This window comes from Osmerus eperlanus, chromosome 26 (genome assembly GCF_963692335.1).
Source record: "Osmerus eperlanus chromosome 26, fOsmEpe2.1, whole genome shotgun sequence".
NCBI classification, from domain to species: Eukaryota; Metazoa; Chordata; class Actinopteri; order Osmeriformes; family Osmeridae; genus Osmerus; species Osmerus eperlanus.
This window is the reverse complement of record NC_085043.1, coordinates 748,790-766,653: the sequence shown is the minus strand read 5'-3', so window position 1 is coordinate 766,653 and position 17,864 is coordinate 748,790. Positions and strand designations below refer to the sequence as shown.

The following is a 17,864-nucleotide window of genomic DNA, read 5'->3' as shown; positions in this document are numbered from 1 at the left end:
GGGTACCGGATTCCCTGATCGGGGCTGTCCGGTCCCTGTACGACCGGTGCCCGAGTTTGGTCCGCATTGCCGGCAGTAAGTCGAACTTGTTCCCGGTGAGGGTTGGACTCCGCCAGGGCTGCCCTTTGTCACCGATTCTGTTCATAACTTATATGGACAGAATTTCTAGGCGCAGCCAGGGCGTCCAATTTGTTGAGTAGAGTGTTGGAGGCTATTTTATAAATGACATCACCAAAGTCGAGGATCGGTAAGATGGTCAGTTTAATAAGAACCAGGGCTCTACAGTGCAACTATTTCACTCGCATATACCCCTAAAATTGGATGCGTGCGCGAACCGGAAAGATTATTTACGAGCACAGTCAGTGTGTGAGTAAAGACTAGCCTCCCCCGCCCCGCTGCTGATCATTCAAAACATAGTCACCGGGAGCATGGCTCTGTGGGCTGCTTAAGCAGCTGGTTAAACAATAACAGAGACAGAACAAAATAGGGATGAGATAAGGAAGGTTTGGGTTTGGTTAGCTGGTCATTTAGCTATATCAGGTGCCTTTTGTTGAAACGTGTTAATTTTTTCATAAAGTCTTGAACAATGACGGCTTTTCAATGTCACTTTCTGTCAACCAACCAATCACAGTCATTTATACTAGTTACTCATCCAGGTTGTGGATAGTACATCTGTAGTGGACAATTGTAGATTTAGCCAGAGCCAGGATCCATTGTGCCAATATGTGCTCCTTTTAGCCAGCCTCCTCCTGAGAGCAAACACGTTCCCCTTGTTGTATTTTATATCTGTTTTACTTAAGTTATTGTTATAAATGTTGTTCAGTAATCTAGTTTACATAAAGTGTGGCGTGGGTTGTGTGGGTGCTGCTATATGTTTAACATTTGCCAAATTCATTCATTTAGATGGTGGTTAGCTCACCCCAGAAAAGTATCGATAGTGGTATCGATAAAGACTCGGATCGTTAAGCAGTCTCGAACATTGTATCGATAAAAAATTAACGATCCCCATCCCTAATCTTCGCACAATCAAATTCCAGGACCAAGTTTTCTTGACTTTTCCTAGATGTGTGTTTTATCTTCTTTTTTTTAATATCGTATCCACTAATTAGCCTTACACACAGATTGTCCATTTTCATATTGGTTATTTTACATGAATGTTTCAAACAAAACAGCCTTCCTCCAGAATCATGGTGCTGCATGAAACACAGAAATACATGACTACATAGAACTAAACAAGACCTACACCTTTTCACAGTGCAAGTTCGAGAAATTCGCTGATGGCCCTATAGTTCACAGAGCGCCTCCTTAGCGTTTGCACTTGGGGAAATGTAGCCTACACAGAACTGTTGCAAATTCCAGTGGTAAATAAAATAGTCTACATCTAAGGGTGTGTTCACACTTGCCAGGTTTGGTTAGATGAAAATCAATTTTGATGCGATTACTCTGTTAGCAAACCCGCTAGCGAAACACAACAGTCATAAGCTCCTCCAGCGATGCGCAGTAGGCTAATTACACACTAGCATTGCAGTTTTTGCACAATTTCATGTTGATGTAAACACACAAGCCACAGTCAAATTTATTGGTCAGGGAGCAAACATATGAGAGCAGGATAAACGGGAGAGCAAGCGGAGATCATAGCTTCTAGCTTAGAAGTTCCAAACTAATAGGCTACACTTTTACTACATTTTTTCAATAGCCTACTTGGACCGTGCCGTCAATAAATAACAATAACTGTTTTGCCAGGACAACTGGATCTATCAGACCCTTGAATGTTTATGATGTCCCTGTGTGTAAATATATGCTACTTACAGGCTGACACGCTAACCTAGAACTCCCTTTGCCGGGTCGCTACACTACTTTTGACTGGAGACAGCGAAGTGATCATTGTCAACCGAAAATATAGAATGTTGATAATGTTGGGCTACGCATTTATAGACCAACTGCAGTCTAACCCGCAACTTGTGTAACATCCTTCATCATAAATTACATTTTGCTGAATGATTGATGGGCTAGACTGTAGTAGTCCGAAATGACGGTAGTATTAACTACTACAAAGTAGTGTCGTATAGTAGAGGATGCCCATAGACAGCTACAATACTCTTGCCCTCCATTCCTTCTAAAACGTCAGTGACGTCTCAACATTGATAAACTATTGCGACACAGCATCAAGCAAAAGACGTGAATTTGCATTGCCCGTTACTAATTTGCGTGTTTGCATTTACTTTCAATGTAATCTCGCCGCGCAAAAAATATGTGTGAAATTGTGGTGTGAACACAGCATTAGGCCGAATTTATACCTGTATATTTCTATACCATTGATACCGTCCACCCCTACAGATAACTATTACCTCTTCTGTTCAAACTGTAACTCTTCTGTTCAAACTATGGATGAACATAGTTTTACAGTGATGTCATCCAGGGGAGGATATTGGAGGTACACATGAAAGAACTAAACATGGTAAAAAAAAAAAAATTAAACTATAGGGAAGAACAGACAAAAATAACTGACCTTCTGAGTGAGAGGGTGTGGGTTTGGGGATGGTCTGGGAGACAAATCCTCATCCACCACTCCAGAGTCATGTTCGCTGGCAGAAATCTTGGTTAAGGGAGATCCCACAGTGGCCTTTGTTGCACTGGCAAAGAAGGAATATCGGCCAATCAATTTATTTACTGACAACTCGTACTCGCACCACATCTAAAGTTATGGAAAGATTCAATTAAATCACACAGGGATTCATTACAATACTTATTGAGGATCTTATACCTTGTAAGGACAGGATGAAAGACCAGTTCACTGAAGAGGATCAATTTTTGGCATGTTTTGCTTTCTGCACTGAGCTCAAACTGGAGTGCAAGTCCCTCTGACATTTCTGCATTCTGTAAAATGTAAAAACAAAACAAAAACACATTTAGCAAGATCAAATTAGTGTGTCACTGTGTTTCAGATACCTGAACACCTACACAACTTTGTTTCATTATATACAATTTGTCAATTAACACAACCTTGCACACAGATTTTATTTTTTTTAAACACTAGTGGTTAAAGGTTTTATAACACAATTTTTATATTCTGTCTTGATTGAAATTGTTTAATTGAGCTACTCTAAACCAAAAGCACAGAACAATTGTTGGAGATAAAAATGTCATGGAATCTTTTTATTTAACCAAATACATGTTTTGTCATAGTAGCCATCTTTTGCAGATAGAGATACTCCGATCAGGTTTTTTGGTGCCGATCACCGATCACTGAAATCAGTATCTGCCGATCCGATAATACCGATCACGGTGTCGATTGAAGCATTCTATTTATTGTGTAGCATTATTTATTAAATTAATTATTTTTAACAACATTGGTATTGTATTTTAACTATTTAAATCACGAGACGAGAGTATCATGAATTGACAACCATCCGTTCTATTGCAGGGAACATGCAACATTCCAGTGCAGAAGCTCTCTCGCTTACTATAAAATGTGTAAATAATAATAAATATTAAAATAATAATTTAAAAAAATCTTTAAATAAAAATCACAACAATAGAATCACATGTGCAACATTCCACTCTCTAGAGGCTCTCAAGAGAACTTGGAGCTTATACAGTAGCTTTCCTGTGGAAAAATAATACAAACTTAACTGCAACATAAACAGGCTATAGCCAAATATCCAATATGTTTCAAGTCAGTCAGTTTCAAGTCAATTTGTCTGCATTTAGGAGGAGATAAGACAGAACTAGAGAGGGTACAATTTCTGTGGAAATTGTAGGGTGTGCTCGCTTGCGTCGGTTACAGATGGGTCCGTCCCGTTACGTTTTTTCCCATCTAGTGATATTTTCAAGCATTTACCCTACTCAAGAACCCCCTTTGAAACAAGCTACTGTAACAACGTTGTCACCGGCAGTATTTCAGATGGAATCGTGATTCAAACAGTACCATCTGCTAACTGAAAATATGCCCCCAAAAACGTAAATAAGCTTTACATCTATTTAGGGAGAAATGGATAATTCTAAAGAAGTTTGCTACGAGCAAGCTAGTTGCGGTGGCTAGCCAAACTTCACTGAGTGAGGGGATTGTTTTTAAGCGCCGGAAATGAGAATGTTTCTTTTGACATAAAGTTTAGGCTGTGGCACTGAAGCCAGCGACGCACCACACAAGCTTGAGTTTAAATACATTCTTTAATGTGACATTACTTACTGTACATGCAAGTCTTGATTTGCTTAAATGTACATGTATGATGCTGCTAGTACACCACGGCACGATACGATACTCGCTGTGCAACAGCACATCTATGCATGTTGTATCCATGCGTCGTTGCTAACGTAACAACTTTGTCACCGGCAGTATTTCAAATGGAATAGCGATTCAAACAGTACCATCTGCAAACTGAATGTTTGTTTTGACATAAAGTTAAGGCTGTGGCACTGAAGCCAGCGACGCACCACACAAGCTTAAGTTTAAACTTAACATACATTCTTTAATGTGACATTACTTACTGTACATGCAAGTCTTGATTTGCTTAAATGTACATGTATGATGCTGCTAGTAGTAGCAAAAAGTCAATATAAGTTCTTTGGTAGTAGTACACACGGCACGATACGATACTCGCTGTGCAACAGCACATCAATCCATGCGTCGTTGCTAACGTGTGCTGACGTGGTGACGTAGATAGCACTGAGTACCCTTCGTCGACTAAAGGCACTTTTTTGCCACAAAAACGTTGTAACCTCCTAAACCGTGCAACGGAACGTAAATAAAAATACAAGCAACGCAATCGAGACCAAGACAAACATTTTGACACAGGCGTTGTCTATGTAGTCCAAATATTGACTGATCCTTAGGGGGGCGAAAATAAACAATAATAAATAATAAATATATATGTGAGAGAACAAAGGTTGTACCCTTGCCGAAGGCAAAGCACACCCAATAAAGATAAAAGGTGCACAGGAAGTCAGCTATTAAACAAAAAAACAAAACATGTATATCTATCTGTATAGTGTCTCACTCACTCACTCTCACATCCTTTACTCACTCTCTCACTTCATTCACTCACTCGGAGAGGGGGCATACTAGAATATTCAAACCTTACTTCTGATTAAGCAGCATCACTGGAAGATTTGCCTTGATAAATATAAGCATATCAGCATTTTTAGGAGTCAACCTGTTCCTCTTATCTAAAATATGTCCTGCTGTGCTGAAAAGTCGCTCGCTATCTACACTTGTACAAGGTGCGGAGAGGAAGACTCATGCTGCTTGTGCGAGAGCCTTCCAAAAATCAGTGGCTGTCTGTGACTGTTTTCGTTCGAATGCGGGTCTTCACAGAGTAACGTCGCACATGTGCGATTCTTAAAATTTTCCGATAGGCAAAAACTATGACAAACGCTATAGTATGGCTTCAAAATATACAATTAGAGGCTAACAAGTAACACTAGCAGGTAGTAGCATTGCTACGAGTATTATGCTAGGTTGCTAGGTAACGGAAGCTAACTAAAGCTAGCTAGCTTCCGTTTGGAAAACAAACTCTGGTGGAAGCGTCGGAAATATTTAGAACTCACGCATCTAAAGGTTAACAAATCATTTATTACCATTGGCGGCCTGAAATGCCTATCTAACGTTTTATTGAAACGTCTCTGATAGTAGTTCTCGGAGATGTTATGTCATCTGATCGGCCATGTTTGATTGGACGTTTTGAGAACGCCGATCAAAACCGATAATGGGAATATCGGCCGATATGGATCAGCGCCGATCAGATCGGAGCATCCCTAGCAAATATAACAATACATAACTAGAGAGGGTACAATTTCTGGGGAAATTGTAGGGTGTGCTTGCTTGCGTCGGTTGCACAGGGGTCCGTTTTTGAATGACATTTTTACAACTGATATTTCTGTATATTTTATATAAAAATGCATAGGGCCTACTTATTATTTATAGAGATTACATAGATTTTGCTGCTCAGTTACAACTCAAAACACGAGTAAAGTGTAGAATGAAATATGATGTCTTGTCATTTCCCCTGCAAGAGGCAGCCTCATAGCTGAATCAAAACGAATAAATTTGGCAGACCGGTCTAAAAATTGACCTAATCTGTATGACTTAAACGTCCTTTTAAGTTTTCCCTTCTCGTGATATTTTCAGGCATTTAGCCTACTCATATTGCATTCATTCATTAATAAAGAACCCCCTTTGAAGATTATTCTACGACGTTACCGGCAGTAGAAGATGGAATCGCGATTCAAACAGTACCATCTGCTAATTGAAAATATGCCCCCAAAAACATAAATAAGCTTGACATTTATTTAGTGAAAAATCGCTCATTCATAAAAAGCTCACTGGTAGCGATCATTGTCAGTAACAACGCAAAATGCGATATAGCCCTGTGTGGAGAAGCTGCCCCGGTAAATTCTACTACTACATTACAGTACTAGACTACTGCTGTGTTCGTCTTGGTAGCGATTGCGTTGGTTGAATTCGATTTAACGTTCCGTTGTACGGTTTAGGCTCAAATTAATTATTTTCACGAACAGATTGACAAAGATTAGGCTGTGGCAATGAAGTTCAGGTTAGTAGTTAGATAGACTTTTGATTTAAGTAAGGGGAGTGCCGAACATGTTCTGTTGCCGTTTGACTTCCTACAGCTGTGTAGATGTTTTTGTAGTGTCTCGGGTAGGCTACAGCGTTGCAGTGAGCAACACTGGTTTGAAACCACAGGTAATGATAATTTCACCCACAAATCGTTTACTTGTAATGTAATGTCATAATAAATCCTACAACGAAAATGTATTTGTGAGGAATGTTTACTTTAACGATTGAAAACAGATGCATCATAGACCACTGTAGTATGTGTTGCCCGGGCAACAGAGGCTAATGTCATGATGCTAATACTTCAGTGAAATAGTAGACTACCGTTTCCGAAAGTAGATGTGGGCCTACTTCCTTAATAATATCAGCTAATATTGTACATTACATTTCACAATTGTGTTTCACATTACAAAGTAAAATGAGTAAATAGTTATCACCCTGGCCTCTTTGCTTGTGGCGTTTCTGCAGCTGCCTTGCAGTAAAGCTATAGTTAGCCTAGCTATCCCCCAAGTTAACAGATGTGAAACGAATGTTCTGCTACAGGTAGTCACGCGTGTTTTCGTGACGTTAGTGACGTAGGGACGTTAGTAACGTCAGTGACTGTGGCTAGCAAATTAGCCACCGTTAGCTTCACTTTTCACCACAAAAACGCAATTTCTACTTAAACCATGCAACGGAACGTAAATAAAAATACAACCAACGCAATCGCTACCAATACGAAACTTTTGACACCTTGGTTGTCTATGTAGTCCAAATATTGACTGATCCTTAGGGGGGCGAAAATAAACAATAATAATAAATATATATGTGAGAGAACAAAGGTTGTGCCCTTGCCGAAGGCAAAGCACACCCAACTAGAGAGGGTACAATTTCTGGGGAAATTGTAGGGTGTGCTTGCTTGCGTCGGTTGCAGAGGGGTCAGTTTTTTTCTGACATTTTTACAACTGATATTTCTGTATATTTTATATAAAAATTAAAAATTATTTATAAAGATTACATAGATTTAAAAGCATTTTTTTTTTTGCTGCTCATTTACAACTCAAAATACTAAGGTGAAGTGTAGAATGAAATAGTTGTCTTCTCATTTCCCCTGCAAGAGGGAATGGTGATCAGCAGCCTCATAGTTGAATCAAAACGAATACATTTGTCAGACCGGTGTAAAGATTTACCTAATCTCTATGACTTAAACGTCCTTTTAAGTTTTTCCCTTCTCGTGATATTTTCAGGCATTTAGCCTACTCATATTGCATTCATTCATTAATAAAGAACCCCCTTTGAAGATAACAATGACGTTACCGGCAGTAGATATCTCAGATGGTATTGTTTGATACCATCAGCTAACTGAAAATATGCCCCCCAAAACGTAAATAAGCTTGACATTTATTTAGTGGAAAATCTCTGATTCATAAAAAGCTCACTGGTAGCGATCATTGTCAGTAACAACGCAAAATGCTGCCCCGGTAAATTGTACTACTACTGTACAGTACAGACTACTGCTGTGTTCGTCTTGGTACTGAGGTGAAGCCTCCTCCAAGCCAATCAGAACCAGATACTCAAGTCTTACCAAGCCAATGAATGTATGCAATTGTATCTCAGGGAACCAAAGAAGGACTTTTATATCTGTTTAAAAAAAGTTTTTATTAAAAACATGTTTAGACACATTAAGTGTTTTAACTTTGTTATAATTTCGTATTTTGAAGTATTATCAAACATATGTGGTGTCTGAAGTTTATGTACTGTATAATGCAAAGGTTTATTTACTGCCAAATGTTTTTGAGGAACAAAGTTGGTCATTCTTGATCCAAAGCTAATTTAGAGGTTGTTTTCTTTTCTCTCTCTTGCCAATATGTCTAACCAGTCAGACAGGGCTACTGAGCAGGGATTATTTAACATTCCAGTTTCACTGTCTTCTAAACCTGATAGGTGACTCACACAGGGGACTATAAACTTGGCTATAGAAACTGCGTTTAAATGAGACTTGAACTGTACTCTGTCTGCATTAGCATATTATTTTGTGTCATTAATGTTTGTATTTTCGAAGTATTTTTAAAAGAGAAAAATTGCGAATGTTTTTTCTATTCAAATAGAAATCAAACCACGTTATTCCTAAAATGTTTCATTTTAATATTTCCCAATCCAATCTAAAACCAACAGCCACAAATACTGGGCCTCATAAAATATATTTAAAAAGTGTGTTCCATCAGTAAGTGTGATTTGACACGTGAAATAACATGGTGAGCTTGGACCTCATTGTATATCTTTCACACCTCTTGAAAACACAATGTCTTGTCTGCTACATAGAAACATGTTTTAAAACACACCCATCTCACATTGAGCAAGAGGACGAGTAGTAGGCCCCTGGAACCCCCTGAATTAATAAATTATTTCAAAAAGTAAAATTGGTTCATTTTGTTTAATCCATTCTGATAGTGATTTACAATGATATTAAAAAATGATAGGTAAAGGTTGTTTATGTCAAACAATTTCAGAGTACGTCTGAAATGCCAGGTTTAATTTTGGCCGGTAAAAAATATTATTGGCTGGTAACTTTTTTCATCTACCAGCCATTTTGGCTGGTAAGCCAAAAAGTTAATTTCGAGCCCTGCCCATGACCAATAAGGCATGTATCTATCAGAAATGTTGTCCTGACGGGGTCCATCATTGTGACTGTGACAACTTTGAGGCATGGTCAAAAGCACCACCTGTGGTTGATCAGACCCATGCTTACAGAACAGTGTTTCCCATACATTGACGTACTTGAGGCGGACTGCCATAAAAAAAATATTACCACCACAAATGTATTAACGATTTTAATTGTACTTTTTACGATTTAACATTGCAAAAAAAAACATTCGATTGTAGCGTGCAGTACATTGATTCGCTCAGCCCCTTCTTGCGCCGCTCGCGTTTTCTCTCCCTCACTACAATGGACCCGTCTGTGAATAGCCCCCTCTCTCCGTGCACGCTTTGAATCAATGCGCAGGACGAACGTCTTTTTCCAAAAATAGGCAGGAGAATCAATCTGGAGTTGACGAACGGTTAGTATCATTATTCTTTGCACAAATGTGTCCAAAACTGATACATTCAAGTTAAATATAATAATATTCATAGTTAAATACATGAGACAAATAACAATATGAGTCCAATATAACGTTTATGTTACGTAAAGCTCCAAAAAAGATTTAGCGCTCCAATTAATGCAAAAACATTGCATTACTTGTTGAAGTCCCTATCTACACACATCTAACCGATACCAGGATACATTTTTACAACGTCTGGCTCCGCGCCCCTGTCTACCGGCACAAATATAATCACATTCCGCGGGAAACACTGCAGAATGTCTTCCTAATAGATCGGGTCAGCCCCCCTTGTCAGAAAGCCTTAAGGCCGAATTATACTTCTCCGACTCCGTTACGGACAGACGGACGGAGTCGGACGGATTGGTTGAATTTATAGTACTCCGAAGGCTGTGGGTGCTGAAAACAATCCACCGCCAGAAGAGTAGGTGGCGCAAAGTTTTTTTGTAAGTCGTCGTCGAGTGTTTATTTACCTAGGTTATCCAGAAGTCGGAGCAAATGTACAAATTAGCCGTTTCATCAATAAAATACGCACATGTTGGATACATTTTCATTGTAGAGAAAAGTCCAAGATGGCGGCCGTTATGGCTCCCAATTGCTGTTTGGCAAGGCAGGTATACCAATTTTCTGGTATTTTAGACTTTGGGTGTGGCCTGAAGCACCACCTATGGACTAGTGTGGGTCCCTTGCAGTGTGGGAGTAGGCGTGGCCTGTAGTATCAATGTGCACATTTTGAAAACGTTTTACCGTTGGGATCTTGAGTTATTGGGCACTTTAGGGAGAGATAAGCATAATAAGAATACTAACGATTACAATAGTCTTTCTCCTGACGGAAGAATCCCAATAATAAGACCTCCTACCAGAGGAATCCTAATAAAAACTAACATTTACAATAAGTTTCCTTTTGACGGTAGAATCCTAATAAGTACATTAGCTAACGTTAGGCTCCATGGAAATAACATCACATCCAAATATCAATGCTAGGGTCAAGTCAAAACAACTCTAGCTACAAGTAGTGCCCGACCGATAAAGGATTTTTAAGGCCGATATCGATTCAAATATATATATTTTTTTAATCCAGAAACGCGTAACAAAACATAAACAGATTTCGACCAATTTGATAAAGTTTAGTCAACCCTCAACATCCATATCTTGCAAGTAATTAGGAAAAAACCTTTAAGAGTGTGAATGACTTGGTGCACGTGAGCAGCTGGAAATCCATCTTCTGTTCATTGCTTCCAGGGTTGCACTGGTAGAAGTCTGGCTCCCTGTGAGTCAGTGAGTATAGGACAACCAGGAAACACCCATTCTCTGACATCACTCTGCAAGAGAAGATATAAAATAAAGTTGAAATGTTTTCAGAAATGTTCACACAATAGTATCATGTTCACCTAAAGCATTTTACAGTATTATAGAAAATAAGAAAATTATATTATAGAAGCAAGGTGGGGTCCATCATTGTGCAATGGAAGATTTTCAAACCATGAAGACTGTACACAGACCTAGCTGTCAGGCCTGCCTAAGTATGGCCTGATGGGTCATGGACAAGAAATTCACCAAAAACGTAATGTCCAAAGCGTTAGAACTGCAAAGATTAAAAGAGCCTGCCAAAAGGTAAACCATCTCTGCTGCACTCCATCATTCATAATCAGGTGTCAAGTAACGAAGTACAAATACTTTGTTACCTTACTTAAGCCGTGGCTACACCAAGCGCGGAAATATGGCCTTGCGGACGCGGTGTGGACTCAGCAGAGTTCTAATCCGTTGTAAGCAATGAGAGTGGCTACACCAGACGCGGAAACTGAATTTACGTGCCGACAATTTCCACGCGGAAAATTGAGAAATGGAAGCAATAAATCCGATTATTTCCCAAACCGACGGTGATAGTAAGTAGATCGATTCAAGTGTTAAATAGGAAGTAAGATAGTTGACAGTGTTTGTAAAATAAATAAACAAAGACAGCAAAACTGATTCATCTTCAACACGTCCAGTGTAGCCGGCTAAATAAAAGATCCGCTCCGTGAACGTTCTATTTCCACACAGCAAAATGTCCACGCTTGGTGTAGCCGTAGCGTTAAGTAGAAATTTTGGGTATCTATACTTTACGTAAGTAATTATTTTTCAGCCGACTTTCTACTCCTTACATTTTCACGCAGTTATCTGTACTTTCTACTCCTTACATTTTAAAAATAGCCTCATTACTCCAATTCGGCTTGTTTTCATTCCGGCTTGTCATTGTTCAAAAAAACACATCCAGAAAAAACGCGCCATCCGGATAGAGTGAATTTGATTGTGGTTGGATGAGAAGTAAAAATCACGTCAAACTCCAGCAAGGAAATAGCAGACGTATGTAGCCTACGAAGATGTCCGTGGCAGAGACTCAAGAGAACTCGAGCAAAATGTCCAAACCAAGCACCAGCGAGGAGGTTGGCAGCTAGGAAGATTAGCCAACCCTTCTACATCCCTGGCCGTACCTGGAAGAATTTTTCGACATGTTTGGATGCAAAAACAACTCCTTTCGAATGCGCTGCAAGCTCTGCGCACCCAAGTAGGCTACCACGAGCTAATGGCTTTCACAAACTCGCTGTCTAATTTGAAAAGGCTATTGATAACATGCCTCTGAAGTTTGACTTTTTGCAGCTTTACAATACTTATAGGCAACTAGTCATCATATCTTCCGCTCCATGAAACACGTTAATGCTTAGTAGTAGGCTACACATATATGGTTCTTTAATGTATTTGCATTGTACTAAAATGCGTTCATTTTCAATGGGCATAAACAGGTGCAGCCCACATTTTTCAACATTAACATTTCAATATAACAAGTCATTATGGCCTTTGGAAAAAATAAATTGGGGGGGGAGGTGGGGTCGTGCATTATAGACCCCTGTGCCTAAGCTTTTGTCCTTAATGGCATTTTTCCCCTTACTACTTTTACACTTTAAGTAGTTTTGAAACCAGTACTTTTATACTTTTACTTGAGTAAAAAGCTTGAATAGATACTTCAACTTCTAGAGAAGTATTTTTAAACCCTAGTATCTATACTTCTACTTGAGTAATGAATGTGAATACTTTTGACACCTCTGTTCATAATAGTAGAAGGGATGGGCACGAGTATTTGAGTACCTGAACGTGACAGCGACGATCGATCATAAAAACAATGATGGTGTGAGTTTCTTATTTCTTGTTTTATGAGGCAGGTTTGACGGGATTGTTTTCTCGCTTCCGGGTTTCCCTTGGTAACCCTTGTGTTTCACGTCACAACGCTGTGAATCGTGTGCAATTCCCTTAGATAAAGTCTGCAAAAATGTGGACTGATGAAAAGGGTGCATAACGGGCTCAAAATGTCTGCACAGAGATAGGGGGCTATTCACAGACAAGTCCGTTGTCGTGTGAGTGTGTGTCAGAGAGGGAGCGGTGCAAGGTGCTGGGCGAATCAATGTGCAGCTCTATAATGAAATCTTTTTTGCCATGTTAAATAGTAAAAACTAAAAATTAGCAATTTGTAGCGGTCCATTTTTTATGAATCAATGTATGGGAAACATACATTGATTGTACATTGTACAACATACAAAAAAACCCTCCCTGAGTCACCACCTTACCGCGGTGGAGGGGTTTGCGTGTTCTAATGATCCTGGAAGCTATGTTGTCGGGGGCTTTATGCCCCTGGTAGGGTCACCCAAGGCAAACAGGTTCCAGGCGAAGGATCAGACAAAGCGTGGCTCAAAAACTACCATGAAGAAAAATAACAATGGTTCTCAGTTGCCCCTGCCCGGAAGCGGGTCACCGGGGCCCCCCCCTGGAGCCAGGCCCGGGGGTGGGGCTCGATGGCGAGCGCCTGGTGGCCGGGCCTTTTCCCATGGGGCCCGGTCGGGCACAGCCCGAAGAGACAACGTGGGACCCCCTTCCAGTGGGCTCACCATCCGCAGGAGGGGTCATGGGGGTCGGGTGCAGTGCGAGACGGGCGGCGGCCGAAGGCGGGGGCCTTGGCGGTCCGATCCTCGGCTGCAGAAGCTAACTCTAGGGACGTGGAACGTCACCTCGCTGGCGGGAAAGGAGCCGGAGCTGGTGCGCGAGGTAGAGAAGTTCCGGCTAGATATAGTCGGCCTCGCCTCGACGCACAGCATCGGCTCCAGAACCAGTCTCCTTGAGAGGGGCTGGACTCTCTTCCACTCTGGAGTTGCCCTTGGTGAGAGGCGTCGAGCTGGGGTGGGAATACTTGTTTCCCCTCGGTTAGGCGCCTGTACGTTGGGGTTCACCCCGGTGGACGAGAGGGTAGCCTCCCTCCGCCTTCGGGTGGGGGGACGGGTCCTCACTGTTGTTTGTGCTTATGCACCAAATGGCAGTGCAGAGTACCCACCCTTTTTGGAGTCTCTGGGAGGGGTGCTGGAAAGCGCTCCTCCCGGAGATTCCCTCGTCCTCCTGGGGGACTTCAATGCTCATGTGGGCAATGACAGTGAGACCTGGAGGGGCGTGATTGGGAGGAACGGCCCCCCCAATCTGAACCCGAGCGGTGTTTTGTTGTTGGACTTCTGTGCTAGACACGGCTTGTCCATAACGAACACCATGTTCAAGCATAAGGGTGTTCATATGTGCACTTGGCACCAGGACACCCGAGGTCTCAGTTCGATGATAGACTTTGTAGTCGTGTCGTTGGATCTGAGGCCGAATGTCTTGGACACTCGGGTGAGGAGAGGGGCGGAGCTGTCAACTGATCACCACCTGGTGGTGAGTTGGCTACGATGGTGGGGGAAGACGCCGGTCAGGCCTGGCAGGCCCAAACGTAATGTGAGGGTCTGCTGGGAACGGCTGGCAGAATCCCCTGTCAGAAGGAGCTTCAACTCCCACCTCCGGGAGAGCTTCGACCATGTCTCGGGGGAGGCCGGGGACATTGAGTCCGAATGGGCCATGTTCAGGGCCTCCATTGTTGAGGCGGCTGACCGGAGCTGCGGACGCAAGGCGGTCGGTGCATGTCACGGCGGTTACCCTCGGACTCGGTGGTGGACGCCGGAGGTGAGGGAAGCCGTCAAGCTGAAGAAGGAGGCCTATCGGACTTTGTTGGCTGGTAGGACTCCAGAGGCAGCTGATGTGTACCGGCAGGCCAAGCGGAATGCGGCTTTGGCGGTCGCGGAGGCAAAAACCCGGGCGTGGGAGGAGTTCGGCGAGGCCATGGAGAATGACTTCCGAACGGCTTCGAAAAGGTTCTGGACCACCATCCGGCGACTCAGGAGGGGGAAGCAGTGCACTGTCAATGCTGTATATGGTGGGGATGGTGCGCTGCTGACCTCGATGGGGGACGTCCTGGATCGGTGGAAGGAATACTTTGAAGACCTCCTTAATCCCACCAACACGCGTTCCGACGTGGAGTCTGGGGACATTGGGGGGGGCCCTTCTATCTCTGGGGCTGAGGTCGCCGAGGTGGTTGAAAAGCTCCGCGGTGGCAAGGCCCCTGGGGTGGATGAGGTCCGCCCGGAGTTCCTTAAGGCTCTGGATGTTGTAGGGCTGTCTTGGTTGGCACGACTCTGCAACATCGCGTGGACATCAGGGACAGTGCCTCTGGACTGGCAGACCGGGGTGGTGGTTCCCCTCTTTAAAAAGGGGGACCGGAGGGTGTGCTCAAACTTTAGGGGGATCACACTCCTCAGCCTCCCTGGGAAAGTCTATTCAGGGGTGCTGGAGAGGAGGGTCCGTCGGATTGTCGAACCTTGGATTCAGGAGGAGCAATGTGGTTTTCGTCCTGGCCGTGGAACTGTGGACCAGCTCTATACCCTCGGCAGGGTTCTGGAGGGTGCATGGGAGTTCGCCCAACCAGTCTACACATGTTTTGTGGATTTGGAAAAGGCGTTCGACCGTGTCCCTCGGGGGCTCATGTGGGGGGTGCTCCGGGAGTACGGGGTACCGGACTCCCTGATCGGGGCTGTTCGGTCCCTGTACGACCGGTGCCAGAGTTTGGTCCGCATTGCCGGTAGTAAGTCGAACTTGTTCCCGGTGAGGGTTGGACTCCGCCAGGGCTGCCCTTTGTCACTGATTCTGTTCATAACTTATATGGACAGAATTTCTAGGCGCAGCCAGGGCGTTGAGGGGGTCCGGTTTGGGGACCTCAGGATCGGGTCGCTGCTTTTTGCGGATGATGTGGTCCTGTTGGCTTCATCGGGCCGTGACCTCCAGCTCTCACTGGAGCGGTTCGCAACCGAATGCGAAGCGGCTGGGATGGGAATCAGCACCTCCAAATCTGAGGCCATGGTTATCGACCGGAAAAAGGTGGAGTGCGGAGGAGTTCAAGTATCTCGGGGTCTTGTTCACGAGTGAGGGAAGGATGGAGCGCGAGATCGACAGGCGGATCGGTGCGGCGTCCGCAGTGATGCGGGCTCTGCATCGGTCCGTTGTGGTGAAGAAGGAGCTGAGTCGAAAGGCGAAGCTCTCTATTTACCAGTCGATCTACGTTCCTACCCTCACCTATGGTCACGAACTGTGGGTAGTGACCGAAAGAACGAGATCGCGAATACAAGCGGCCGAAATGAGTTTTCTCCACAGGGTGTCCGGGCTCTCCCTTAGAGATAGGGTGAGAAGCTCGGTCATCCGGGAGGGGCTCAGAGTAGAACCGCTGCTCCTCCGCGTCGAGAGGGGCCAGTTGAGGTGGCTCGGGCATCTGATAAGGATGCCTCCTGGACGCCTCCCTGGTGAGGTGTTCTGGGCACGTCCCACTGGGAAGAGGCCCCGGGGAAGACCCAGGACACACTGGAGGGACTATGTCTCTCGGCTGGCCTGGGAACGCCTCGGGGTCCCCCAGGAAGAGCTGGTGGAAGTGGCCGGGGAGAGGAAAGTCTGGGCCTCCCTGCTTAGGTTGCTGCCCCCGCGACCCGACCCCCGGACAAGCGGGGGGAAGATGATGGATGGATGGATGTATGGGAAACACTGGAAATAGTGATATATAGGCTAAATTAGCATAACAAAATGTAAAAAAAATGGGCACTCAGACAAGATAAAAGTCCCAACTGGAAAATGGTAGCCATCCATAGCTAATCGTGTAGACAAAACCTTTCGTGAACAGACTTACATATATGGCAGGGGGTCCAGTCAGCACAGTATGCTCAACAACTTATTGTAACTTATTCGACGATGTTCATGCTTCACTGCACAGCACATTGGCCGCAACCTTCCACCCCGTTAATTTCAGTACTTGATATGTTTAGGAAAACTATCGTTCTTCAGCTAATATACTAAAACTAACATACAGGCATCAGGCCCACCCTAAAATGAAATGGTTTGCAGCGAAATGCATTATTACTCGTGCTAAGCTTTTGACATTTAAGTAGGATATCATGATTCTTGCTAATGTTAGCCTGAAGCCTGGTGTAGGTCATAAGGTTTGCTGAACTCTATATATGGAACGGACTGTATTTTGTTTTGACTTCTACATAAATTAATTAAGTGCAAATCCATAAATACTTATGGTTCATGTATACTATACAAAACGAAATACTGTCAATTCTATATGGCTAAAGTAAGATGAAAATGTTATATTATTTAAGTGTACTTTCTTCAGGACCACCTGAAAACAGGATGTCCTGCACGCCACAAAAACTGAGAATTAAGCTGTTCTAAACAGTATCTTGTTTTAATTGTAAAACCAGCATACCAGTACCAAAACTACTTTTATGATGATTTCAGACTGCCTCCTTTTCTGTAATTATATGTTGATGTTCTCAACCGAAGGGGTCATTTAGCACAATGAATCAGAATGCTAAACATTAAATAATCTGAGATTTCACTTGAAAAATAAATAACACCACCACCTTAACCAGATAGAAGGGTTGCATGTTCACTCAGTGGGTGTTGCATATTCACTCAGTGGGTGTTGCATGTTCACTCAGTGGGTGTTGCATGTTCACTCAGTGGGTGTTGCATGTTCACTCAGTGGGTGTTGCATGTTCACTCAGTGGGTGTATGTTTTGGGTTATGATTAAAAATAAATATAAATTGTTATTGTTAACCCTATCCAGCCAGACCATTCAAATATGGGAAACCAGTTTCCCATGGTCCCACCCTAATATCTTTTCCGTCCAATCACCGATTTTATTTCTGAAAACTGCCAGATAGTCATGACAACATAACCAATTATATGTGCTTTTATCTTAAGGGGTGAATTAGACGTGAATAATAAATGTATCGTCTGCAACGTCGCCCATTTTTTGCCTAAGCGGAGCCAGAGAGCA

The 17,864-nt window shown here is 43.0% G+C and overlaps 1 protein-coding gene across 5 annotated transcripts in view; it reads right to left on the bottom strand.

Annotated features, from left to right (window-relative positions):
- Positions 1–17,864, bottom strand: part of stil (STIL centriolar assembly protein) — a 76,180-nt gene that overhangs the window by 48,790 nt on the left and 9,526 nt on the right. For all 5 annotated transcript variants that reach the window (XM_062452326.1, XM_062452329.1, XM_062452330.1 and 2 more), the window contains 3 exons: positions 10,823–10,970; positions 2,765–2,877; positions 2,510–2,633 (listed from right to left, as the gene is read on the bottom strand). In XM_062452326.1, the coding sequence (XP_062308310.1) occupies positions 2,510–2,633; positions 2,765–2,877; positions 10,823–10,970 (385 nt within the window). The remainder of the gene's footprint in view (positions 1–2,509; positions 2,634–2,764; positions 2,878–10,822; positions 10,971–17,864) is intronic.